This window comes from Fonsecaea monophora, assembly GCF_001642475.1.
Source record: "Fonsecaea monophora strain CBS 269.37 chromosome Unknown Scaff65, whole genome shotgun sequence".
NCBI classification, from domain to species: Eukaryota; Fungi; Ascomycota; class Eurotiomycetes; order Chaetothyriales; family Herpotrichiellaceae; genus Fonsecaea; species Fonsecaea monophora.
This window is the reverse complement of record NW_019173996.1, coordinates 27,655-53,489: the sequence shown is the minus strand read 5'-3', so window position 1 is coordinate 53,489 and position 25,835 is coordinate 27,655. Positions and strand designations below refer to the sequence as shown.

Genomic DNA, 25,835 nt, shown 5'->3' with positions numbered 1-25,835 from the left:
GTCTTTTTGGACAATTGTGGTTATACACCGAGGTGGGCCAACAGGTGATGTTGTAGGGTTCCCTCTTCCTCGCGACTGCCGCTTTATAGATAGGTACGTTGTATATAGTTGGCGAATTTACCAAGGGGATTTTATTAGACATAAGCCCACTAAATAGTATTAGAACGTCCTTGGTTGGCTATTCGGCGTCAATCCCGGCGACTCGATACGGATTCCGGCCCAAAGTTCGGCTTCTCAGGCCCGGAAGAAAAGCAGTCGCTGGACACAATTCATCAAACTGGAGGCTTGTATACAATTGAGAAAAGTCATTTGCGGGTGACATGCACATATTTCACTATCACTCTATACGACCCATCTCACTGTCTCGTCACTCCGCCCTCTCCTAGTTCGCCGCCGATTTCTAACCCTTGGTGTCCCAATCATAGAATAGCCACTGCATTCGGCGGTGATCCCACGCCACCTGGGATATTCAAGGGTACACTGACCAGCATGAACGAATACCGACCGAACTCTTCACACCGCTGAGCCAGTCCTTCTAGATCCCACAGCTCTCCCATAGGTGTCCCCCAGGAGGGCAGTAGGTATTGATGAAAAGCTGATAAAAAAGAAAACATCAAGTTTCCCCTTAGGTATCAATCTCTCGCTCCTCATTCTCAAGTAGAGTACACATCGCGCTACAGGACAGGGGGAGGAGGAACTTACAAGGACTGTCTTTGGGCAAGGGCATAGCTTCCCAAGCCAAAGAATCCCCAGCGACGGCAGAGAAATGGTGGTTCCATACCCACGAGACGGTCTCATGGTCTGCCTGCACGCCTACCGATTCTCGCGCCTCGTCCAAGAACCACGCGTCTCTCTCGGTCGGATCTTTACATTCGTTGTACCATTTGCCGAAACCGGTTCTCACGAGGAGTATGTCACCCTGTTTGAACGTGAGGCCCTGCTCACGGGCTGCAACCTCCAAATCTCGACTCGTGAACCCAAAGTATTTTGTCGGGTCGTATTTGATCTCGTGGCGCTGGGCATACTTGACCAGATCGATCAGTACGCCTCGTCCGGTGACGCCGCCCTTTTCGTGCCATTCTAGAGACAACAACCTCTGTGTCAGCCATGGCTTGATTGAAATTAGACGAGGGAAGAGGTTGGTGGTTCATCACGCACTATGTATCCCAAGTCTGGTGGTTGCTTTTGGGCCTAGAACCTCATCCTTGGTCACGCCGTTGTAGAGCAGTCCGTGATCATGGACAATGTGACGGAGACCGTCCCACTGCGACCCGGCCTGGGTGTTGAAGAGAACCGTGTCGTCAAAGCTCTGGGATGAGCTAAAAGTGCTGTTGTCCCGGATCGTGTGTTGGAGGCCCTGGCGACGAAATATTGCGATAGAAGGTTGATCGAGGGCCAGGCTTTGAAACGAGAAGAACAAGGAGACCAAGTAGTCAGCAGCCTTGAAAGAAAAAGGACCACCTTCTTCGGTTCACCAAGGAATACCCGGTAAACTGAGTAGTTATACGCCAACCCGTCCGAAGAACCCCAGGGGAACTACTTGTCTTTCTCCACTCACTTCAATGACACCGAGATACCTTCACGAATCTCCTTGGCCGCCTCTTTGATCACTGCCGGTGTCAAGAGGTTCAAAGTCCCCAGTTCATCCTTCTGGCCGTCTCGGTCCCATAGCCCCCAGGTTGCCGACGGAGGCACCCCCTCTTGAGTCGGGATCTCGTTGAAATCGGGCAAGTTGTCGATTCGGTCGTGGAAGGAGACCGGCGCGAGATCCATGGCTGACTATGCCAGAGATGTCTCTAGCCTACGTCCCTCTATTTTTTCTAACCGGGAGTCGGAATATATGCTATGCTATCCAGTATATTTGGTGAAATTTGGACGGCCCTTTAAGATGATATTGTAGATGTGAACTTCCACATAGGGCCGCCGGAATTACCAGTGGTTGCTTCGGGTGATCATGAAAGGGATAGTGTCCGCCCCGGACGGGGCTTTGGCGGGAGAGGCAGGGGATTGATTGATGCAGGTGGCATTATTACCGAGACGGCATTGTGTCGCCCGGTTAAATTCCGCCATGGTTCAAGGAATTGTATAATTTGGTTCCATCACAATGGGGCCCGAAATTCCAGATGCAGTACATATAAAAGGGAAGGGCGAGTAGAAACATATATACCAGGGGTATATACAAACATTATCGTTCCGTCTTCTGTTACGCGCTGGCTGTTGCATTAAGAGCCCTCTCAAACCCCTCCTTTCAACCAAACTGATCGAATGACCGAAATTCCAATATCGCAGCGTCATCCAAGGGCGCATCGAGTGTTGCATCGTAAAGGAGATCGAACATGTTCACGCTGTATTGGTTTAGCTCCAAACAGTTGTCCATGTTGGTATCCATGTCCGCCACGTGGAACGCTCTCGAAGTCTGGCTCACCATCGCCGTCTTGTCTCTGCCCCTGATATTCAACTCGACCGCCGACACGATCCTCCTCAGTCGTTTCAACATGGCCCGCGCTAGGGCAAAGCCCGAGGAGATGTCCTGAAAGACCATCATGGCTTTCTGATATAGGCTTATCGCATCTTCCCGCAGATTGTTTTGCGGGCCACCTTTCAAGATGATACATGCCACCGGAATCATAGCCCCCGTCAGGTACGTGATGGAAGAATAGCGTTCAAGCTCTTGGTGGAGACTCGAAAAGTGCGTGTTGTAAATGGTCATGATGGAATCGCTGGCAATGGGTAAACAGATCTCGGCAGCTCGTTGGCGAAAATCAGATCCGACCATCGACTGCCGCTGGAGCAGGAGTCGGAGATGATTGACACGCTGCGACCGTCAGAGAGACTTTGCAACAAGAAAGAATGCTGCAAACTTACCAGGTGGAGAATGTACGCCTGCCGGACGATGTACCGCGGTGTTTCTCTGGCGCCGGGGGAGGTCGACAGCTCGCCTCTCCATTGTAGGTGCTTGGGAAACCTGTCTCGTAGGAGGATCAACCTCGCGTCCATCGTCACAACGTACTCGTCGCTGATGGTGCTTTCGGCATTCAAACCATACATCTTGTCCCAGACCTCGGCGCTGAGTTGGCCCCATCTCACAATGTTGTGCTGATATGGACTGGCAGAATGTTCAGGGGTTTCCTCGGGAAGGAGATCACCAGCATTAAGCATTTGATCATTTACAGCCGCGGGCAAGTCGACCCGATGCTCGGTGTCCCGAAGGAGGTAAGGCATCCCGCTGACCTGTGCCACAGTACGATCTAAGCAGTAGATGGACCAGAAGATGCGTTGTCGCATGTGGACCTCAAAGGGAGTGCAGTCCTTCCAGGTCGATTGGCGATTCAGCCCGTTCTGGTAACAAAGGCGGACTGCCTGAGATACCGCCTCGTACGACGCATTGTACTCCTCGATGTATAATAGGTATAGGGCTTTGATGATGAAACAATTGGCTGTTTGTACATCCCCTCTTCCCATATGAGTATTGTGGGAAAGTAGGTGACTAGCACGATTGAATTCTTGCCAACCCGGAATTGCCGATGATTCGGTGCAATAGCCCTCGAGGATTTTCATCAAGGCCACGAGTAAATACACTAGAGCCACGAACTGGAGTGCCTCTCGGTTGCGAAGAGTGCTGATATCGCTGGTCGAATATGTTTGCAAATCCGAAAAGAAGCGGCTTTCGTTGAGGCAAGGGTCTGTATATGTCAATCATCATGTCGACTCTCAATAGAATGCTTGGAGACCAAAACTCACAGTGCGGATTCAAAAAGGTAAAATACCTTCTCAGGGTATTCTGGTCCTGGTCATGATTTCGGTAATTCATGCGGGATGTCCATACGAGTAATTCCCTCTCGCAACAGTCCGGGAAAGCATTGTAACGTGCGAAAGGACAGTGGTTTAGGGCCACGGGCTGTTCCACTGACTTGTCTGGAGGGATAAGCTGGTCAAGGTCTGCTATTGTCTTGCGGGCACTCGTCCCTCCGCGAATCGCCTCGTCCATTTGATCCGGATCGTTCTCTAGGAGGGAGGAGCGATCGTTCTGCGCGACGGACGGCGATAACCAATCTGAGCCTGCGCTAGGGCTAGCATCGTCCCCGTCAGGTAGCTCCGCTTGCTGTGGAAAAGCCTTCTCCAGTCTCGCCAATCGTGCTTCAAAATCCATGGTTTGCTGAGTACCTGATGGCGCAGACTGAGTGGCCACATTTTTTGGGGCGCTTCCTGACGCTGAGAGCGAGTCTGGCTGGACTGAACCATGACGCGGGCTAGAAGGAGGAGCCGGAGCGGCATTGCATACATTCTCCAAGCGGCTCGGCCTGGGGGTTTATTGTCAACATGTCTCATCTCAAGACCTTGAATGTAGTAAATCTAAGGAAAGAGGTACTCGCCTGGCGTTGCCTGAGCTGTCTACCATTCGGTGCCTTCGACGCGAACCCGTTCGATACTCGCAATTGGCGCCAGTCAGGCCGCATTGGTAGCATGGGCCAGGCTGTTCTCCAGAACACTTATCATCCTGTCAGTAATACTGCCACATTGAGGTTCGAAGATGCGTTTTCTCAATGAGTAACACACTAACCCTCACTTTCCGTCGCTGGCATTTCAGGCTGAGACAAGGATTCCACGTCAGTCTTTGAAGATTTCCACGACATCCGCGAGCAGGCCGGCAGCACTCACCAAGCTCGTGACGTGTACTTATTTCGGCGCGTCGGTGGAGGGAGTCGGGAGGCAGACGTCGGCTCTGCGATGGGCATAGATGTCTGTTGGACGTCTGCTGGCAGCTCGGTCCCTGCGCCAATGCCGGCGCCAGGAACCAAATCGTTCAGCAAGGGACCTGTAGAGGTGTGGTGAAAGGCCGGTTGATCCATCTCTCATGCACGATGGTCGGTGATGGCGCCTGGTAGTTCTTGGTCGAATGTAATAGGATACAGCCTGGTCTGTTTGACGTTGGCGTGTGTCTTCCAGGAGCAATAAGGAACTACTGCGGCAACGTCGACAGGCCAAGTTTTTATGCATTCGGGCTGTTCGGCAGGCACTGGCAGGCCAGTCCACGCCCCGGGGGGCGCCAAGTGCGGGGTGTGGGGGCCTATCTACATTGCTTTTGAAAGCTGGTGCCGCCCCCTGCGGCTGCTGAACCAACCTGTCCCTTGGCCCACAGTGTACCATCTGGCTTCACTTCTACAGGAGGATCATCTTATGACTCGAGTCGAGGCGAAGTGCCATGTGGTCTTCAAGAGCTCTTGCCACCTACCTACCCACCCTGACCACACCAAACGATGGGCCCGAGGTTGCCACCGAGCTAGGGGTTGGCCTTTCAAAACCTTCCCACGGAATGTGGAATTCCGGTATTAGGAATTCGGAATTGACAGGACATCGCCTCAGAAAGAACGATCCCCATTCCTCGCAAGGCTCACGCAATGGTGCGATTGGAACCAGGGCAATCTAGGAAATAGAGCATTGACATGCCCGGCTACGATATCGGCAAGGGTTCTTTCCTTCGCTTTCAGGATGTTGCCTAGTGCGTGGGAACATCCAAGCGTTTGATACCTCTTCTCCCTGGGTCTCGCCCTGTTGCGCGAACGAAGTCAGCGTTGTTCAAGTCTCTCCTACCACGACCATTCGATCCTGAACACAGCAAGCCATGAAGCCTGGTGCAAAAACATCCCTCGTTCGCTTCAGCGATCTTGAGCCATCATGGCACGTCCCCGGAGCCAAAGTCCCCGGCACCATGAGATGGCTTATTAGTTGGGTCGGCGGACCGGCGGGCTATATCAATTCCAGCCCCGGAAAAGCTGTGGAAAATGAAGATATTGGTGTTGGATTCATGTATCTACCAGTGGGACAACGGCAACAAGGTCTACACTACCACGAGGTTACGGAGATATATATCATCATCAAGGGCTTTCTGGAAGGGTACGATGGGACAGGCAAGTCTCACCGAGCAGGTCCCATGGATTTGATCAACATTCCTGCCGGTGTTCCTCACGGCGTGCGCAATTGCGGCTCTGAAGATGTGGAGATGGTCTGGCTACACGATGGAGTCGAGAAAAAGGGGGTTACGGTGTACTGTACGACGGAAGAGGACATTAGAAACGCGCCTGGCAAGGAGCCGATCACGATCGTCTCACTAAAGGATCTGGAGCCTTGTTGGTCACTACCTCGCGCCAAGGAACCCGAGTTTCTTAGATGGTCAGTCAACTGGATCGGGGGTCCATCTGGGTACCAGAACCTGAATCGTGGGCTGGCGGTCGAGAGCGAGAAGATTACGGCTGGGCTGACGGTCCTCATGCCGGGCCATAAACAACCACCATACGCCCAAGAGCAAGTGTCAGAGACCTGTATCATTGCGGGAGGAAAAGCAGTCGTCAATCTCGGTCAAGGCAACACAGAAGTTGGCTACCTGGATTGTCTTTACTTTCCACCAGGGTTTACTCACTCGCTGCGAAACCACGGCACCGAACCGGCTTACATTCTATGGGCTCATTCTAAGGCGAACCCAATTGGCGCAACGGTCTATCAAGGGGAAACAAACACGCATTGTAACGGCAATGGCAGCAGCTTGGCTGATTGAGATTCTTTCCTTTTTTCTAGAGAAATGCGCATAAACGTCTTTTTTCCGTCTCTGGCATACCTATCAATGAGGGTCATTTTGGAGCTGGATCGAATGCACGAGTCAGAATGGCCTTACCTTGGACTACTTGCATATATCTCCTGGAGTTTTCGTATTTATGGACCGGCTTTGATGATTTCCGATTCTGGCCGTGGTAGATGTGAGTCTTAACTAGAGCAGCCCCGTGGGAGGGCCAGGATAGGGTTCTTGCGAGGGTGCATAGTATGAACGCGACAGGCGACTGAAAACAGCACGTGGACTCCCGCCTTGTTGATCTGTGCGAGACTACCGAAGGTGTGGCTGGGCCTCCTGTCCAGTACTCGGGCGAGTCAACATATTGTATAGATGCTCAGAACCTGGCTCTCAAGACGCTTTTTGGGGGGGGGTATCCAGACTCTAAATGATTGCAACTCCAAACTCCATGAGACATCAGGGTAGACTGGGTATATACTAGACCTCTCAGGAGTGTGTTGGGCTAGTTAATTAGGGCGCACATAGCCAGTGTAAATCAATCGTATTAAACTATAAATGTGATAAAAAACAGAAGTGAAGAATATAACATAGGCATGAGACAGCCACCAGGGCAACGGATTTGGCGCTATGGGGCAGGGCACCAATGACTCACCTGTCTGCCTGAACTTCCCTAGAAGCCTCGGGTTCGCCTCTTTTCGAAGTATTATCAATGATAATCAGGGCTGTCAAAACAAAAAGGTGCAGGTGTGGAGGGCCTTGAAACAGATCAGAGAGCGGATATTGAGCAATACGAAGAGGAGACTGCATGCGGTCAAGAGATCGAGAGTAATATCTTACCCATCAACATCAGGGAACATCTCTACGACTCAGCAATTTTGTCTGGATTGAAACGTATGACCTTGAGCGTGGAATATGCGTGTGGATGGAGAGAAACAAGTATTTTGTCCTTTTGGTCCCAGTCCCATCTTGCCATGTGGCAAAAACGCGGTCTGACTGGAGTCCAACAGCTGTAGAGCCGCGGGTCGATGTCTGTCAGGCGACAGGGGGTTCCCCTATCAGGGATGGAGCTCTCAAAGAGCTGCCACTCAGCTGTCATGAACATCTACACATCTCTTTGATTTTCAGCAATATCCCCACTACGGCAACAGCAGCCGTCCGATTTGCCCTCGGGTGTATTAGGTTATCATGCCCTTAACTCGTCCGTCTAGAACTGGCCCTAATCTGGCCAAGAAATGGGTGGCGGCATCGGGCACTGGTGCCCGCGGTTTCAAGGTGAGGATCCCTTCCGAGATCTGGGATCTGCTGATACCGCACGGTCGGGCGTCTCGAATTTCGTTGGCGTGGAACTAATTCCTTTTCGATAGCACACAACTTCTTCTGAGAACCGTGTGGTTTTGTGCCGCCAACAGACGCTCTGTGGCGCATTGCAGAGAGGTGGATGGGATAGGACAACATCTGTGCGTTCGTTTGCTGTCGTTTGCCAGTGCAGCCAATGGGTCGCTGCCCTGTCCGTTTATGCGGGTAAATGTGCCTTTCCATTTGATGTCGCTCGAACAAAGAAAACGAGACGCATCTGATGAGGTGGCCGATCTCTTTGGTGTCCTATTAACAATCACGGTCTCAATTCAGAGCAAAGTGCAGCTCAGTCGGCGAGTGGAATTGTTGTTTTTCAAAGCTCGGCCGTGAACTGCGCTGTCGTCACATCCGGGTGCAGTTTTCACTTCCACCTTCTCCCATCAGACGAGCCATTATCACTTGCACTTTCACTTCTACAACCAACACACCACACCACCTGGTGCAGCATACTTACAACTTTACCTTTCATGAATTTTTCAGATCACCTTCTCCAGTTCTCTACAACAACACCTCCCACCCTCTGCTCTCTCCTCATTTTTGGCTTAGCGATCAGCTTCCGTCATAGGCTCACCTGGTTGACCTCACTTTACTGGCCTCACTTTCCGCCTCCCCCAATCGATCTAGTTTCACCTCGATAGGCCATTCAAGGGTCGAAATAATAGGCTTCATCCAGTGATCGGCGCTTTATCTCCCACCGGACCTCTGGCCTCACCTTCAAGCCCCGAAGTCTCAGCCTGACCGCCCCTCTGTCTTAGACTATGGCTAGCTGCCTTTGCTTATACCTCCGAGTGCCACGATGAACACACGACCTCCATACCCGCTGAACAGACCTGGAACCCGTGATGTGACGCGCCAAAACGGCGCTGAGAAAGAATGGAGAAGCTGGCCGTCGGTGAAAGCAACCATTCCTAATTTGCCCCACGGTACAACAACCTACGATATCCATAAGAATCTACAGCGCTTTGGGAGACTAGAGTACATCCGCATCGAGGAGACTCGTCAAGGCAACTTCGCCAGATTTGCTCAGGTTGTTTTCAAGTAGGTAAATCTATGATGGTGAAAATCTTTGCTAATCCAAGTCACAGACCCCCGCCCGTTCGGAGAGCTCCATGGGACCCGGCGTACAAACATGGCATTGATTTCCCTCTTCGAAGCAAAGATGGTGAAAGACCAAACAGAGTCAGAGTGTACTTGTCCCAAAACCAACCCACAATTCAAGTCTTTCAGAGTCGTGCTTACTCTGGCCTGACATATCCGTCCGAAATGACCTTGTTAGGCTACTCGATCGACTTCGGCTATCTTCAAAATCCGTCACTGATGGTCGTTAAGGCGAGCAAGTCCGAAATTCATGGTGGCGGTGTCAGACTGCTTCTCAATCTGAAACGCCTAGAATTGGAAGTCCACTTTCCCGTGCTGATCAAATCAAAGGGCAAGACCAGCGAAAGAGTTTACCGATTCTTTCTAGCTCTCGACGATCAATTTTCTCTCTCTAAGGTTCCAAATGGAGTGTTGTCTTCATTGGTGATCCATGCAAAGCATCCGCCCTGCTATTCAAGGCAACTGAAGGAGGCCATGCAGCTGAGCCACGACCCGAAGTCATACAGATGGTCCGCGGATGATACATGGTCTCGACAGACCGACCTTGTCGACGAAAAGGAAACATACACAAAGATCGACAGCAGTCCTGTGTCAGTGCAAAAGCTCTACAACAGCATTGACATTGGCCGTTGGACAACCTTCCGGGTCACTATCAAGCCATGCACTGACCGCCCCGACAGTTCTTTGGAATTCTTCCTTAAGGCTCTGGCAGACTTCAACATACGCATCACTCGTGATCCTTCGTTCAGGGTCGTATCAGGCCAAAGTGGCGTGGCGCCTCTTTGGCGTATGTTGAGTGGTACTTCCTCACTTCAATCCCTCTCGGACCAGCTTTCCTTGCCATATCTTGGTTTCGATTTGAGATATCAACTTGAAGTTTGTATCTCCAAAGGCTGGCTCAATGAGTACAGTTTGGACGACAAGTTCCTGCGACAGCTACAGCAATGCGACCTGAGCGTGCGAAGCAGATGCTCGTTCATGTCGATTCACACCAACAGAGAGTCTACGATCCCATGTCCATCTTTACCGATCTTCGTTACTCAAAGCCTGTCCGTGCTCGTCCACTGCCAGTGAATTGCGCGGAGATATACCATGCCACGGTCACCGCAACCCGAATCCTCTTTCACACCCCGTCCGTCGAGATCACCAATCGTATTGTGCGGAAGTATAGGCGCTTCAGCGATCGATTTCTTCGGGTCCGCTTCGAAGATGAGCCATATAGGGGCCAAACAAGGCTCTATCCCGCAACAAATGGCAAGATGAAGCTCGTCTTTGAGAGAGTTCGTCGTACACTGAAAAATGGTATTCTTCTTGGTGATCGACATTACGAGTTTCTCGCGTGGGGCAACTCACAGCTCCGAGAACACGGAGCATACTTCTTCGCTGCCTCACAGAACCCCGTCATCACCGCCGACAGTATTCGCAGAGAAATGGGCACTTTTGACCACGAAAAGGTTGTCGCAAAGCGAGCCGCGCGAATGGGCCAGTGCTTTTCTACTACGAAACCAGTTCCGGTGCTTAGCAGAAATAGTTGGAAAAGAGACCCGATCCCGGACATCGTGAATGGTCCTTACACTTTCACCGATGGAGTGGGCAAAATCTCTCCTCTTGCTGCTCAGCTTGTCAAAACTAACCTCAAACTTGGTGGCGAGCACCTGCCTTCAGCATTCCAATTTCGACTGGGTGGCTGTAAGGGCGTCCTGGCGGTGGATCCCAAGCTCAATGGCGTTGACATCAAAATCCGTCCGAGTCAGTACAAATTCAGCTGTGAGTCCGATGAGTTGGAGATCATTCGCGTGTCGGAATTCTGGCAACCATTCCTCAACCGTCAGATCATTTTGGTGCTCTCGGCGCTCGGCGTCCCTGATCGCGTATTCTTGCACAAGCAACTGGACTGCATAAAGGCATTGGACGCCGCTCTCGTCGATGACAAAGCTGCCTTGCGAGCGTTGCGCGCCACCGTTGACCCCAATTCAATCACCCTGAGCATCGCTTCCTTGATAGAGGCCGGGTTCAGCCACATCCATGAACCCTTTGTGACGTCTCTGATACGGCTTTGGAGGGCCTGGACCTTGAAGTACCTGAAGGAGAAAGCGAAGATCCCCATCACTCAAGGAGCCTTCGTGCTCGGCGTTGTCGATGAAACTAGGACACTTCGTGGCCACATCAATGATATGCAGCCTGGACCTGGCGCAAGCCAACAGGAGAAGGAGAGATCGTTGCCAGAGGTCTTCATCCAATACACCGACCCGGAACAAAAGGGAGTGCGCCGCATTGTGGAAGGAATTTGTATCATTGCCCGAAATCCGTCCTTGCACCGAGGTGATGTAAGAGTGGTCAAAGCCATTGATGTGCCACATTTACACCATCACTGTGATGTGGTGGTCATGCCAGCGACTGGAGATCGTGACTTGCCAAGTATGTGCTCAGGCGGTGATCTCGACGGAGATGACTACATTGTGAGCTGGGACCCAGATCTCATTCCTTCGGAATGGAATGCCGAACCCTTTCATTATAATGCTCCGAAGCCAATACAGAAAGAGCAGATATCTATCGACGATATTATCAATTTCTTCTACGATTACATGCAGAATGATTTCCTCGGAAGGATCGCCAATGCTCATCTCGCAGCTGCTGACTACCTCCATGACGGAATCAACAGCGAGCAATGCCTCAAGCTTGTCGAGCTCCATTCGTTGGCTGTTGATTATCCCAAGACCGGCATCCCTGCCGAGATGAGTCGAGACCTTGAACGAAATAACTGGCCTCACTTCATGGAAAAGAAGCGAACGGGGGGATACCGTTCTAAGAAGATTCTAGGTCAATTGTACGATGCAGTTGAGAGAGCGAAATTTAAGCCGCATTGGTCAGGGAATTTCGACCCCCGAATCCTCATGCATACACCAGCAGATGAGATCAGAGATATTGTCAGCAATATGAAAAAGAGTTACGATGAGAGTCTGCGGCGCATCATGGCTCAACATCAAATTGGTTCCGAGTTTGAGGTTTGGTCTACGTTTGTACTCCATCACAGCAAAGTGTCTAGAGATTTCAAGTTCCATGAAGAGATTGGACAGCACGCCAAAACTTTGAAGGACCAATACTACGAAGCAATCTGCCAGGAGGCTGGAGGACATGAGACTGAGAAGCTTAAGCCATTCGCGATAGCAGCTTATCATGTCACTCACGACGAATTTCGAGAGGCACAAACACACCAGCAAGACGTCCAAGAGGATGACTCAGAGACTGCTAATTCAGATATACCAGGCTTGGCTTCTTCGACAATGCCATTTATATCCTTCCCCTGGGTTCTTCAGGATACACTGGTGAAAATTGCAAGGAACACAGTTCTGCATGACGGAGGCGAGGCATTGCAGACTGCTGATCAACGGTCAACGCGTAGTGACGATGCGGCACAAGTGGAGACTGACCCCTTCCTTGAAGGATTTGGTCGCAAATGGACCTATCATGGGGAGCATTTGCCTGATCCGTATATTCCTGTCACGGAGTGCGCGGACAAGGCTCTGTCAGAAATTTTACCGAACGAAATGTTACGCGCAGGGACGATGCCACCACCTCCTCTAAGGGAAAACCCAACAGCAAAGCCTTCGCCTGGCGAACGACACGTTCTCGACGCATTCGGAAACATGGACGATCAAGCCGTGTCTGATATCAGCTCGATGGCTTCTTCCAACGTCCCCTCTGTGGTTTTAAGTAACATGAGTGCATCCACCAGCTCAGACGATATCGACCCTCCTCCTTCACCTGAGTGTCTGGCATCTCAGGTCCTGCCATCTTCCCGAATCTCCAGCTCCAATGACACGGGCCGGTTCCAGGACCTCCGCATGCCGACTTCAAATAACACCCATCCACTTGCCGTTCACAAGAAACTGCCGCTCAAAGACCCGGTTTTGATGACACAGGAAGAGCTTCGCGCCTTTGGGGTGGAGAGTGGCGATGAGGATGACTTTACCTTCTAGATCTGACGTCTGTTCAGAATCACGACGAAACCCGCGGGCCAGCATGTCGAATGATGAATGTGATTCTCTCCGCTGGCGGTCCTCACTTCCTTTTCTCCGCTTATTTCCCTTTCCAGACATGCGTGTCGACCTACACGAAACGACGGTCGTGACCGACCAGTGATGAAATCAGGGGTTTGGGGGGGATTGGGGCTTTTCTCATATCTACTGAATTCAGAAATGCATGATACCCAAAGGCATAGCGTGGCGTTTTACACCAGTTTATCCGGGATATGGGGAAGGAGACGTTGCCGTCAACATGTGGGTGATTGGACAACTTCTGGATGTGCGAGCCACGACACGGTATCGATGGCGATTGAGGAGTAACCTGCGTCTCACCTGGGACCCGGGAATTCATGGCGGCCGTGGCGACTAAAGGTGCAGAAAACCAGGATTCGTGACGTTGCGACTATAGGCAGGTAGTTGAGAGCTGAGCTAGCCAGCCAGTCAATTCCTCGAGACTACACATGACTTCCCTCTTAAGATTGAACGAGCAATCCCGCTACGAGTCAACACTGCAAGCAAGCAAGGCCGAGATAGTTTACTGCTTCAACGGTACCTGGTTGGTAGATTTTGTGCCGTGTCAACCACCCCTGGGAGGGACTTGCTTGCTTGTACAGGACGTCGAAGGACACACGGGGGTAGGGAGATAGACAGACAGACAGACAGGCGCAAAAGTTACACGATCCGGGGGAAGAGAGAATTGGTCATGATCCAGGCAATGGCAGGCCTCTCTCTCTCTCTCCTCTTGCGTTGTTTCACACTGGTAGGTTCGCTTCAACGAATTCACAGTCGCGGTCGCACTCGCAGTCACATTCGCATCGCATTCTCAGGGTCATGCGCCATCCCTTCGACACTGTTTTGACAGTTTTCAAGTTGATTGTCATTTCTCCTAGGCACGAAGCATATCGAGGCAGGTAGGCAGGTAGGTAGGTATGGAGGAAAAGGAAAAAGACCCTTGGCCATTATTTTGCTCTGTCGGAATTTTCTCTTTTCGGGGTGTCAAAGCCGCCCACACACATAGCCTCTGGGAGAAGAGCAGGCAGGACCTGGTTTTTCGTCCTTGGGACTCTCTCTTTCTGCTACCTCCACAAACCATGGCTTTTTGAAGTTCTCTATTTCACTTCCCCGTTCCATACCCATCTCGTCGAGTCAGGACCCGTCCTGGCCTGTCATGGCAAAAAAAAGGACACGCAAAACCCAGTCTCTCCCCGTTTAGATGTGCGTATCGTATGGTTGAGGAGCAAGACTCTCGACACCTGTGAACTCGACGACGTGGGATTTTCGGGGACCTTGAGGTTGACGCTTCAGTTGCACGGATTCGCCCTTCTCCTTGGCCTCGCGGCGGCGGTTGGCGTTCGACTTGACTCTGTTCAAGACTGCATATATTCACATCACACATCAGCAAATGACCACCTCAATCGGATTCCACAAGACTCCTCCACAAGAGTATCCAGGTCGCTACACGAATGGATATGTAGAAAGCGAGGTAGGCGAAACTTACACTCTTCTCTCGATCTCGAATGGGCAATGTGCTCGACGCGGACGTTGACTCGCTTCTCGATGTATCGGTTTCCGACACGCTTGTAGATGATGACTCCGACGGCGGATTTGGTCACGTTGTACACGACGCCAGTCTTGCCGTGGTACACCTTGTAGGGCATCTAGATTTTTCCAGAACAAAGATCAGTTATCGGCGGTCGTGGGTGGTAGAGGGTAAAAACTGCCGGGTGGCATTTGCAAAGTTCGCTTCAAGGGGACACAACATACACCCTTTTGGACTGCGCCGTTGGCCTTGATGTCGACGATATCACCGACTCGGTATGTCTTCATGTACGTCGAGAGAGGGATCATGCCCTGTAAAATTCACACCGTCAGTCCTTCAGCTTCTTCGCATACATTCTCTGTCTGATTCGTACCTTCTGGCGGAAGCTGCGGCTGAACGCATAGCGCGTGCCAGACCGGAGACCTCGAGAGTGACCCATTGTGACAGATGAGTTCGAGGCGACTTGTCGGCAAGGAAAAGATCTGGTTGTCGAGACGGATTGTAGAACTGTTCAATGTTGGTGTGGTGGGCTCAAAGGCGCAGTTGCCCAAAATCAATGCCAAGCCGCGGAGGGTGAAATTCGAATTGTGCGGCCACGCCAAGACTCGAAATCCGCCCAATTTTGCACCAGACACAAGCCCACCTCAATTGTATCTCCTCTACGAAAAATAACCGTCCAACCGCCCAACGACTTCTCACCTGCGACGACCATCTCGATTGCGCCGTCTACATCGCAATCATGGCGCCGCGCTCCTACTCAAAGACCTACAAGGTCCCTCGTCGACGTAAGTGACGTGCCATGCCGTGCTTTGCGTGTCCGAAAGAGAATAACAGGCTGACTTTGTAAAAACAGCATTCGAGTCTGCCCGTCTGTACGTTAATTAATATCCTGGCCACTGAGCACCAGCTTGTCTGTGCTTCATGTCTGAGATATTCTGACTGTCCGCTAGTGATTCGGAATTGAAGATTGTGGGCGAATATGGCCTGCGCAACAAGCGTGAAGTCTGGCGTGTCATGCTCACGCTGTCCAAGATTCGACGTGCTGCTCGGTATGCAATCACCAGTCCTGCTTTAGAGTCTCCCCTTCTGCAGCAGAGAGTTTTGGAGAAGGTTATTTTACTGACATCTATGTTTCGCTGGTAGTCAACTCTTGACCCTCGACGAAAAGGACCCCAAGCGACTCTTCGAAGGCAACGCCCTCATTCGCCGTCTCGTGCGTGTCGGTGTGCTCGACGAATCGCGCATGAAACTCGATTACGTGTTGGCCCTCAAGGTCGAAGACTTTTTGGAGCGCCGCCTGCAAACCTGCGTCTACAAACTCGGTCTCGCCAAGTCCATCCACCACGCCCGTGTGCTGATCAAGCAGCGACACATCCGCGTCGGCAAGCAGATCGTCAACGTCCCCTCTTTCGTCGTGCGACTTGACAGCCAGAAGCACATTGACTTTGCGTTGACGAGTCCCTTCGGTGGCGGCCGCCCTGGTCGCGTCAGGAGAAAGAAGGCCAAGGCTGCGGAAAAGAAGGATGAGGACGGCGAGGAAGGTGGCGAGGACGAGGAGTAGATCATATGACCAACATGACGGATGAGGGACTGATCAGTCAATCTCGGCCCGACTCGACTATCCAGATGTTGATGGGAGTGTTGGCATGTAACGTCAAAGAGGCACTTTTGTTCAAAGCAAAATTAAGCCATCTCAGTGACACCAAAGGGGAAAGCCCAATTGAACCCAATTGACGACATGTCAAGTCAAGAACTTTAGCACGCCAGCGGTTGATTCCGCCAGGTAGCTAAGCTAGCGAGCGAGCGAGCGATACAAGGTTTTCCTCATACGAGAAATCTTTGGTTGCATTCCCATTTCCATTCCCATTCCTTGTCCTTGGGTATCATTGTGTGCCACCATCTAACCAGTAAACGCCAGCAATCATCCAAAAAGTCGGCCCTTCGTCCCGTCTCGTCTCGTCTCGTCTCTACGTCTAAATGTGTTCTCGTTCCCTTAGCGTTTAAGACTCGGTCCTTGACACTCCCAGCAATCCCTTCATGACAGTCTCGTTGGCTCTATACCATCTTCCCAACTCCTCTACCTCGTCCCTACCCCCTTGCTCGCGCCTCCTCCTCCCCTCGATCGCCAGCTTTGTGCTCTCGTTGCGCCTCCTCTCCAAATCGACCAGCTCACGGTCCATTTTCTCGACCTCGCGCACCTTTGCGGGCATCAGCCTCTGCAGCTCCGCGATTTCCCTGTCGATCTCGGCGTTGCGCTCTCGTTGTTCCCTGAGTGCCTGTTCCGTGGCCGCGAGCGAGAGGTGCATCCTCGGATCACCGCTTCCCGGATCCGCGCCGTCGTGACCCCGTCGAACCGCGATGTCGGCCTGTAACCTCTCCACCTCGGCCCGCAACGTCTCGATCTCCGCAGGAACCCGTTCCAGTACGTCCATGCCCTTACTGACGCCTTCGTACGCGCGCGCGACATCCCGCGCCCGCCCCTCCATCTCCCTGACCAAGGCGTCGACCTCGTCCTTTTTCGCCTTCAACTCCCTCTTCATCACGGCGAGCCGCTCCTCCAGGACCAGATTGTCTTCATGGCTCACGACGAGGGGAGGGTCCCCCACGATGCTGCGCAGGTATTTCTCCTTGGTGACCTGTTCGAGGTAGCTGAAGCGCAGTTTCGAGAACAGGTCCTTGTAATGCGCCAGGTCGGCGAGGAGCGTGGCAGGCGTGAGCTGCAGGTTGGACTCAGTCTCCGAGGTCGAGGTGGACAGGGTGTCGGAGGGACGTGGGTGTAGGCCTGATGGTCGCTTTTGGGGTAGAGGTTGTGTTTGCGACGCGGTAATGGGCTCCGCGAGTGCGACGATTGAAAGCGGTTGTGCATTTTGCTGAGCACGAAGGGCTTCGAGAGTATCGTGATAGTCCATCGAGTCCATTATTCAAAAGCAGCAGTCGACGATTCAGAGCGATAGTGCAGAATGTAGTTTTATGGTACCTAGGGCGTCTTCGAGCAGGTCGAGGTACTTAGATGAATCTGGAAAGGTAAACATCAAGATGCCAAGATGAGTTAGCCACCCACCCCCACATCGGGACTTTGGTGATGCCGCCCTGTGGCCACTCGCGTGGACTGGTCCTTGCAAAGAAAAAATTCCCGCCGAATTTGGCGGTCACCACCGCCGCTTTTGGGAGGTTCCTTCCCTCCTCAATGCCAAGATCCCTCTCCTTCCTCCCTGCTCCAGCGGGGACAGACGTCCCTTCTTACGTCGGCCCCATCCCCATCACCTAGAGCATCCATTCTCGTTTCTCGGGCTATAACCTTCCACTTTGTTCTTACATCACGCAACCATGCCATCCCACAATCAGCAAGGGGTACATGTACAGCGGACAAACACGCATCACAACAAAATCAGAGCTGCTATCGCCAGCATCCCCACCGTGGTGTACACAGTACGTGAGTTCTCCCGACTCGCTCCATTCTCGGACGCGTTTGCTGTGGCGTTACCATTTCCACTCCCATCGTCAGTGTCGTTGCCGCTAGCCGTAGAGTTCGCTTCTGACGCCTGGACCCGCGACAGCCATAGCTCGACGGGGTCCAAGTCTGGCTCACAATGTGCATCTGCCTCGGGAAGCGTCCCGTTGAGGAAATAGGCTTGAACGTGTCTGGATACACACGCGGAAGGGCTGACAAAGACACCATGACCGTAGCCGCTATGGGGCAGCACCGCGCTGCCCGTGAATCCCGCGCTGCCATTGTACGCGTTGACAAGCGGCGTCACCGGGTCGAACTCGCCGTTCACATACAGGATCGGGGATTTGGTCGTGGCGCGGAAATCCCCCCAATATCGCTCCCTGGCGTGCATGCGCCACCGCGCAGAAGGCCAGATGTTGAAATAGGAAGCGTCGCTGAAGCCGGGGCTGACGGTGGCTTGGTATTTGACCTGAGAAAGGTAGTCGTCGCTCGAGTTGGCAATGAATGTGGCGTCACTCGCGCGGATTCTAATCACGGCATACTTGGCCAGACCGTAAGGCACAGGCGTACTTGTATTGGCGGGCGCGCTGGCGGTCCCATTCATGATGCTGGCGAGCGTCTCTGCAAAAGTGGGCCAGGTAGAAGGGTAGTAAAGCGGCTCAATGAAAGTCCCCTTAACCCCCAAATAGGTAAGATAGCCTTCGAGACTCGAAGTTGCATTCTCAGCGAGAGGTATCAGAACAGCGTTGATGGCATCGAGGAGATCTTGTGTTGTGTTCGGTCGAAGAAGTGAGTATAGCGCGCAATTGTCGGCGGTGTCGAAGCATGTCTGGAGAAAGCCAGCGAAAGCCTCGTCGATATCGTGGGCGAATTCTCCGTAGTGGCCGGCTTGGTAGTCGTGAGGATTCAAGTTGCCATCCAGAACCATGCGCTCAACGCGGTCGGGAAACATGGCAGCAACGTAGGATCCTAGCGCCGTGCCGTACGACCAGCCATAGTAGCGAAGAAGGCCGTCTTCGTCAAGAGCGTCGACGATTTCGATCATGTCTCGGGCTGTAAATGCTGTCCCGATGAGTGTTCCCGTTTCGTTCGATTGTCCGGCGCAGTAGTCTGCAATTTGACCAGCGTAGTCCCATCCGACGTTAAGAAAGACTTCCGTCACATTGGTGCTGATTAGCGTGCCAACATCGCGCTTCTGAGCTGGAGCTGGGGCCGCGGCCAAGGCATCAAGATCGCAGGTGAACGGAAGAGTATAACCAGTTCCACGAGGGTCCCAGGATACGAGATTCCACTGCGGCCCAATGACACTCTGCGCGATTTCAGCGACCGTAGGTAAATTCTCCGCGCCCGTGCCTCCGGGGCCACCGAAATTGATCAGGACGGATCCCAAAACCGGTTCTTGGGTGGCATTGACTCTGAATAACCGGAGGTCAAGCGGACCCGAGTCAGGATCCGTGTAGTCCAGGGGTACCGAGAGTGTAGCGCAGTCAAAGACTGAGCCTCCGCCACCCAGCAGTGCAGATATGTTCGCGTTCAGCTCTGGGCAGGGCTGAAATTGAATGCCGGTCTGCCCACCACCTTGCGCCAGGACGCCGACAGCCGCGGAAACGCTCAGTACCGTCAATGCAAGTCTTGATGACATTTTCTAGGGTATTTTTTTTTGGAAAAGGCAAGAAGAGGAAAGTATTGGTGATGCATGGGGTCGGAGCACTCGAGACGAGGCTCTATATAGCTTTTAATCAGCTGCGGGAAGCGGGAAAAGTGAGCATGACGTCGTCCACGGCTGAAGCTTAGGTATTCCCCGCCGTCGATCAACCTGGGTGAAGGTCAGTGCAACTGCCAAGTCGACATGAATGTTACCCAGGGCGGATTGTTGATATTGGCAGTCTGATCGGGGGCCACACGCGTCGAGCCTGAGCCTTGGCCGACCTGTAGCGTGCCCTCCGACTGGCTCGTCGAATGTAGGAATGGGCCATCCTAAGTCTCAGTGCTTCGACACTGAGCAGCTCCGCCACAACCTCGCCTTGTAGCACTGGAGAGCGTGAGCGCTTTCCGCTGGGGCTCTGGCAATCATTATTCAGCCTTGGCCCTCGGCCTTGGCATTTGTGACTGTAGGCCAATCAGAGCCCATGTAGCCGGCGATCCATTGACCTGACCGCCAAGCCACTATTCCGCTTCTGGTGCTATGTGCCGCTCGCCAACGTCTCGTCTCCAGAACATTGACTGGAAGATCGAAACCTGGAGGAGACGAGCAGCTGTCGGCAAGTTCTGAGAAATTCAGTGGTGAAAGGACTACTGACTCTACTCACCAGGGCAATATGGAAAGTCGTTCGGAAGCGAAATTGGAGGGGCGCGATAGATCTGCGATGGTTTGTTGCGTGCATGGCAGAGTTACTCCGTGTTCGGAGAACATCGTCCGACCGCGGTCGTGAAGCACAACGGGACCAGCAGCTGGGACAGGAGGTCAGTTCTTCGCCATCAGTCTACGTTTCTTCCACCATGACTATCTACGGGAGTTGAGGGGGGATGTTTGGAGTTCTGGAAGAGATTAAATATAGTAGAAATAGAAGTATCCCGGTCTTGGTCTATTTTACTACATCGGAGAAACTTAGATTGTCATCATCACGACAGTCGAGAAGCTGTTCGTCGGTTAGCTCTTCTAACACAGGTTCTGTCCAGACCGGGTACCCTTCAGACATCGGCTCGCACTTATTGATGATCTCGTCTGAAGCCTAAACTCAGAGGAGCGCCAACTTCTCAAGTTTAGGACGAGGTTTCTGTTTGAAGAACTCTCCGTACATGATCCCATGCACATACGCTTGGTCAATCAGACGGTAGATATGTCTACTAGGAGTACAGTCTGCCCCTGTGTTTCTGACCACCAGAGGTATTCCAACTCCTGGTATGATGACCACCAGGTCTCCGACTCGACATCTGTCGTGGGCGGCTAGGCAAGAATATCCAGTCAAGGTTCGAAATGGTTGAGCGGCGTTTGGAGACGAGAGTAGCTTCACCACTTTCGTGACATACTGCGCCAACCAGATCTCCTCACTCTCGATTTTTGGGAATGTCAACTCCCGTACAACTTCCTTCTGCAACCGCGTGGATTTCGCGAGGTTCGTAAGGAGGCCCGTGAGACTGAGTATTGGTAGAGCTAGTTCAGTCTTGGCTGGGAGGCCGACAGTTGCTGTAAGCAAAAGATCGGCGGTGATGCGTTCTCTTGCAGAAGCTTCCTGTTCGTTTTGATCCTTAACATACCTATCATGGTCCCAAATGGCAGTCCCAATCGAATCCAACCATGACTTGAGAAGCTTTAATGGCTTCTCGTTCGGACCATCGCTGTTGCGAGAGATTCGGCCCCTGTAAGTGTCCCCCACAAGTACAATTTCATCAACAATGAACCCATCCAGATGGATTAGGTCAGGAAAGCGGGACGTATCAAGGCCAGCACAGCGTTGACACCAGTTACTTGACCCGTGTAAACGATAAAGATGCGGGTCAAAACCCGGTTCTGACAAGTTGGACCAGTATGGGACCCATGAAGGCAGGTCAGGTCTTGGTTCCGATCTTGTTGCGTCAAGCAGAGTGTCCAAGTTGCCGTGCCGAAGCAGTGCTGATGTGATTTCTGTGAAGACGACTTCAACTGATTTAGCATAATCCGGAGTGATGTGTAACTCCCGCCGGTCTGCAGCCACTGAAATAAGTGCATAGACATGATCTCGGGCGTCTGTGGCGTGGAGCAAATGGAGTTGTCGCAACAGGCTCAGAAGGACGGGAGCATCATGTTCCCGATACCTCGAGAGCAACTGCCAAACCTTAGGCCCTATCCTTGACGCTAGCCTTGGCCCTAAATAACACTTCCATCTTCGGAACCCTAGGTTGTTTGCTGCTGTAATCATCGGAGGTAAAGCTGCGTGGAGCTTGCTTTCACCAGAAGCTCCTGAGAGACCGCGCCAATGCATTACACTTTCCAGGGCGAGGTCGAGATTGTCGGTCAAGCTGTCGCCACAAAGAAATAACCGTTTGCGAGCACAAGCAAACTCCTGGAATATCCACATCCGTGACCAATATACGAGATTTGCCAGAGAAAGGACAGCATCCAGGTGCTCAACATCTTTGAGAAGCGTTGATATAGCGTCTTCCGAAATCGCGACAATTTTTCTAAATGTCCGCGAGGAGCCGAGACCAGCATGCGGAAGCATAAATCCTTCCCGGATCATTAAGATGGCATATCCAATAGCTGCGACGACGATGCTACAAGGTCTCACTTGATCAACAAGTCTGCTGAGAAGCGGACCATGTCCGAAATTGAACTTCCGCAATGCAGCGAAAGCCAAGTCACTTTCGGCAGTGCCGCGTCCAAGCCATGAAATAACGCACGCTGCACGCTTGTATATTGTCGCCATTTCCTGAATCTGCCATGACTTCTCTTCGTTGTCCTGCTGATTGATGCAGATTGCGTCAGCCCAAATGACGCGAATATTCGTATTTGCTCGAATGCTTCGAAGTCCTTCTGCCAAGTTTTCAGGAATCCGTGCGACTTGGCCATTGACCTCAATGTCGCTCAAGCGTGTCGGATCTCCCCAGACATAAGAAAGGGCGTAAAACCTGGAAGGCTTTTGCTGTAAAATGCGCGGCACATTCCGTTGCGCAAAACGAAACAATTTGTAGAGGGCGTATAATGTATAAAGACCATTGATTTGCGGTGACGCGGCCGAAAGTACTTCTCTAGCATCGATATCAAACTTTGTATCATAAAACGTCAAGGAAGTCGTAATCAATTGACATCGCAGTGGGCTGTTGGGTGAATCTCGACTCTCCAATCCCTGGTCATCATTGTGCAGGAGTATGAGCCGTATCTCGCGTCGTGAACGATTCAGAGGTTGGTAAAAATTACCCGACATCATGCAGCGATGGCACCAATGGCACTTTGCGGGACACCATGAGGGGCACTGACTGCAATATGGCCGCGTAAGTCTAGGCGTATGTCAGGAAAGGATAGAGCTGGTCAAGCACTCAGAAAGCCGAATACTATAAGGCTGTCACTCTAAGTGAAGTCGTAAACGAATGTAACTTGGCCCGCCTTGGCAACTGTCACAAAGCAATGAAATTCAAAGGCCGACTTCTAGCCTTCTTGTTTCCGCATGATTGTGCATGGCAATGCGAGTATGATGCGGCTGACCGCCTAGGCAACCAAGCTCTGTCAAGACTGTACTTATGCTGATACGATAAAGGGGTGTCATTCTGGTTTCGAGCCCTTGGCAGTAGCCTCTAGATTGTTGATTGGGCGCCTGATCCCCCAGTCCCCTTAGGAACCTCGCTAGAGGTATTATTATTATAGATCATGAACAGAGTCGGATGACGGGGGACTAGGGTTTTTATAACCGTCAAAAGCAGCGGCGCGCACAGCCCTCGACCTTTCCCGAAACGGCAGGACCGCCCAGTACAAGAGGAAACGTATTTTACGGCCACCACGTCACCTGTAGGAACATCGCACCTGTGCGAATCAGTTGAATCTGTGTTTCACCGTCTCCGAGATGGCCGTCTTGCCCGTATACACTTTTCTAAACGAGCCTGATTCTATTTGTTGACAGATTTGCTAAGGCTCATCTAAATGGTTTCGAGGTGTCGAAAAAATAGGCTGTCCATCGTAGGACGAGCATCAGAGTATTTCCTGTAGAGTGTCCTAAACACAGCAGCTGAAACCGAAAATGTTGCGCTTTTACATCCAACCCGGGCAATGTCTATAGTGCATCCGCTCTGAAGTAACTCCAACCATGGGGCGTGTCTGACGACCTTGTCCCGAGTCCTGCACGCTTTGGCATCACCTGGAGAGGTCTGAAGGTTTTCTCCAATGAAGATGTGTGCGTTCCATTCCGTGTGTGGGTAGTTCAATTCCCAAAGAAGGTCGTCCAATGCGTCTAGATGCGACATGATAGTCTATGGAGGTGCCAAGGGTGCTCTGTTAATAGCCATAGAGGCCCCAGAAGCAGAGCGACCATCTCGTCCAGTTGCAGAACCGGAGCTCACGGACGCTGCACTTGGTTTTCGGCGCTTGACCGGGGTCACTTCGTTGAGGGCCAGCTCGTCTTCGGAGGAGTCTGATCCAGTGACAAGGCCCGTTGACTGGGATTTGTGGCTGGTCGTCAAGCGTGTCTTGGTGCTGGGCGCAGGCATCTGGCGGGCCACCCGATTGGCATGGGCAATGAGACTGTCCCGCTCTGTCTTTGCTAGGTCTCGACTGCGTCGGTACGCAGTAGCTCCTTTGACGAATGTCTCCCTGTCGTGTGTCATTCCATAGGACCCAGTTAGAGTCATGTGATACTCAGGATTCCCTCCAGGAGTTGGAGGCTTTGTGAGATGGTGCGCGTATGTCTGGAGGACACCAACGCCTGCCTGGTATATTGCGCTGAAGCTTCGTGCTTTGTTGTCATATCCCGGCTCCTTAGCTTTGTAATTCTGGAGTTCGTGCATGGCTCGCGCTCCAACAGCTCCATCAATCAGTGCCTGTCGCTTTGCCACGTCCGATCGTCCTTGAGCGCTTTTGCCCTCGACGAAGAAATTCGGAGCGGCCGGACGAGTTATGTCGACCTTCGATGGAATGATGTAAGTCCCCAAGTCAGCGCGCACCCGCGGGTGGATGGTCGATAGTGCCACTCCATGATAGACGTCGGGCTTTGGGTCACTGAGATCTCTGTCGAACGCTTGCAGGTTGCTTAGTGACAGGTCCATCTCGAAACGATGGGCTGCTTCGTTTCCGGCGATCAAAGGGAATAGATTATGAATCCCAGTAGTCTCGCCTTTCACTCTTGCATTTGCCCGCTTGAAAGCTCTGAAATCTTCCTCTGTAAATCGCGATGGTGAGAGAGACGGTCGAGGGACCCGTTGTGCGGCCTGAATATCGCTCAAATTTGCCGGCTCAGGCGCAAACTGTCCATCTGGATGTTCGTGGTCATCGGGATAGATACAAGTATCAATCAGTTTTTGCTCAAAATTGCCGCTATAAGGTGTGATCTTAGGAGAGGTCATCTTGGCTAAGTCACTCGACTTCGACGAGGCTGAGGAGCGTTTCCGGCTTTGGGAGCTAACATGGTCGCTCATCCTGTCGTGGATCGAAAGCGGCAAGTTGGCAAGCTGTCACAAACTCTAGTCAGTCTCCGAGACAGGCTCATGTCGGCAGAGGAGAAGACAAACCCCTCGAAGGTGTGAAAGATCAGGTCCCCCACATCGAGCAAATCTCTTGAGCCGTAGGCCAGCACGTCCTGTGGGATATTCGACCTTGGACGTGGGTGCGCAAGGCGACTGAACCTTCTCTTCAATGCTCCAGCGGTCAAACTCCCAGAGAGCGCCGCGGGTCAAATGAACCTTGGACAACGTGTTCCAGTAGCTGGGAGGACGACGACAACGTAGGTCACGGCAACGAAGGTCACGGCTTTCCGACAGAGGTTTTTGTTTCTTTGCTACCGGCTCCGCCTCGAGATCCGCGGGCCCTTGTGAGGACCGCTGTCGCTTTCTCGACTCGGGTTCTTCGAGGGCGAACATGAGTGAAGAGAGGACGAAGAGTCGAGGAGAAAGGTGTGAGGAGGTGGCCTCAAAGAAGGACACGAACAGCGGTGGCAGGCTAGGTAAGGTTGCATGTTGAGAGGAGGTGTGGCAGGAGATGCATGCCGCACTTCACATCCAGTCACCGTATGACTTGTAGTCGTGTATCTGCGTTGATGGGAGGTTAACACACGATTTCAAGCCTCTGGCGCTAAGGAAATGGTTTATTGGATCAGAGATTAACGCGTTAGCGGGCTG

General features: G+C 52.3%; 10 protein-coding genes across 10 annotated transcripts; 3 read left to right on the top strand and 7 right to left on the bottom strand.

The window, feature by feature from the left end:
* Positions 1 to 419: 419 nt before the first annotated feature.
* AYO21_07929 (hypothetical protein) lies at positions 420 to 1,773 on the bottom strand (the record flags this gene model as incomplete). The annotated part of the gene is made up of 4 exons (XM_022657881.1): positions 420 to 595; positions 703 to 1,080; positions 1,159 to 1,400; positions 1,559 to 1,773. 4 exons carry the CDS (start codon positions 1,771 to 1,773, stop codon positions 420 to 422), a joined length of 1,011 nt encoding a protein of 336 aa, XP_022509775.1.
* A 475-nt stretch (positions 1,774 to 2,248) lies between these two features.
* AYO21_07928 (hypothetical protein) lies at positions 2,249 to 4,150 on the bottom strand (the record flags this gene model as incomplete). Its single annotated transcript, XM_022657880.1, has 3 exons — positions 2,249 to 2,815; positions 2,866 to 3,683; positions 3,742 to 4,150. The coding sequence occupies 3 exons, from the start codon at positions 4,148 to 4,150 to the stop codon at positions 2,249 to 2,251; spliced, it is 1,794 nt and encodes a 597-aa protein (XP_022509774.1).
* A 1,473-nt stretch (positions 4,151 to 5,623) lies between these two features.
* Positions 5,624 to 6,553, top strand: AYO21_07927 (hypothetical protein; the record flags this gene model as incomplete). Its single annotated transcript, XM_022657879.1, has 1 exon — positions 5,624 to 6,553. The coding sequence occupies one exon, from the start codon at positions 5,624 to 5,626 to the stop codon at positions 6,551 to 6,553; it is 930 nt and encodes a 309-aa protein (XP_022509773.1).
* Positions 6,554 to 8,717: 2,164 nt separating this feature from the next.
* Positions 8,718 to 12,999, top strand: AYO21_07926 (hypothetical protein; the record flags this gene model as incomplete). The annotated part of the gene is made up of 3 exons (XM_022657878.1): positions 8,718 to 8,959; positions 9,007 to 9,806; positions 9,956 to 12,999. The coding sequence occupies 3 exons, from the start codon at positions 8,718 to 8,720 to the stop codon at positions 12,997 to 12,999; spliced, it is 4,086 nt and encodes a 1,361-aa protein (XP_022509772.1).
* A 1,254-nt stretch (positions 13,000 to 14,253) lies between these two features.
* On the bottom strand, positions 14,254 to 15,023 carry AYO21_07925 (hypothetical protein; the record flags this gene model as incomplete). The annotated part of the gene is made up of 4 exons (XM_022657877.1): positions 14,254 to 14,417; positions 14,543 to 14,702; positions 14,809 to 14,895; positions 14,958 to 15,023. 4 exons carry the CDS (start codon positions 15,021 to 15,023, stop codon positions 14,254 to 14,256), a joined length of 477 nt encoding a protein of 158 aa, XP_022509771.1.
* Positions 15,024 to 15,323: 300 nt separating this feature from the next.
* Positions 15,324 to 16,145, top strand: AYO21_07924 (40S ribosomal protein S9; the record flags this gene model as incomplete). The annotated part of the gene is made up of 4 exons (XM_022657876.1): positions 15,324 to 15,369; positions 15,438 to 15,456; positions 15,535 to 15,633; positions 15,728 to 16,145. 4 exons carry the CDS (start codon positions 15,324 to 15,326, stop codon positions 16,143 to 16,145), a joined length of 582 nt encoding a protein of 193 aa, XP_022509770.1.
* A 439-nt stretch (positions 16,146 to 16,584) lies between these two features.
* AYO21_07923 (hypothetical protein) lies at positions 16,585 to 17,502 on the bottom strand (the record flags this gene model as incomplete). The annotated part of the gene is made up of 1 exon (XM_022657875.1): positions 16,585 to 17,502. The coding sequence occupies one exon, from the start codon at positions 17,500 to 17,502 to the stop codon at positions 16,585 to 16,587; it is 918 nt and encodes a 305-aa protein (XP_022509769.1).
* Positions 17,503 to 17,961: 459 nt separating this feature from the next.
* AYO21_07922 (hypothetical protein) lies at positions 17,962 to 19,677 on the bottom strand (the record flags this gene model as incomplete). Its single annotated transcript, XM_022657874.1, has 1 exon — positions 17,962 to 19,677. One exon carries the CDS (start codon positions 19,675 to 19,677, stop codon positions 17,962 to 17,964), a length of 1,716 nt encoding a protein of 571 aa, XP_022509768.1.
* Positions 19,678 to 20,773: 1,096 nt separating this feature from the next.
* On the bottom strand, positions 20,774 to 22,939 carry AYO21_07921 (hypothetical protein; the record flags this gene model as incomplete). The annotated part of the gene is made up of 1 exon (XM_022657873.1): positions 20,774 to 22,939. One exon carries the CDS (start codon positions 22,937 to 22,939, stop codon positions 20,774 to 20,776), a length of 2,166 nt encoding a protein of 721 aa, XP_022509767.1.
* Positions 22,940 to 23,975: 1,036 nt separating this feature from the next.
* Positions 23,976 to 25,577, bottom strand: AYO21_07920 (hypothetical protein; the record flags this gene model as incomplete). The annotated part of the gene is made up of 2 exons (XM_022657872.1): positions 23,976 to 25,169; positions 25,230 to 25,577. 2 exons carry the CDS (start codon positions 25,575 to 25,577, stop codon positions 23,976 to 23,978), a joined length of 1,542 nt encoding a protein of 513 aa, XP_022509766.1.
* Positions 25,578 to 25,835: the final 258 nt, after the last annotated feature.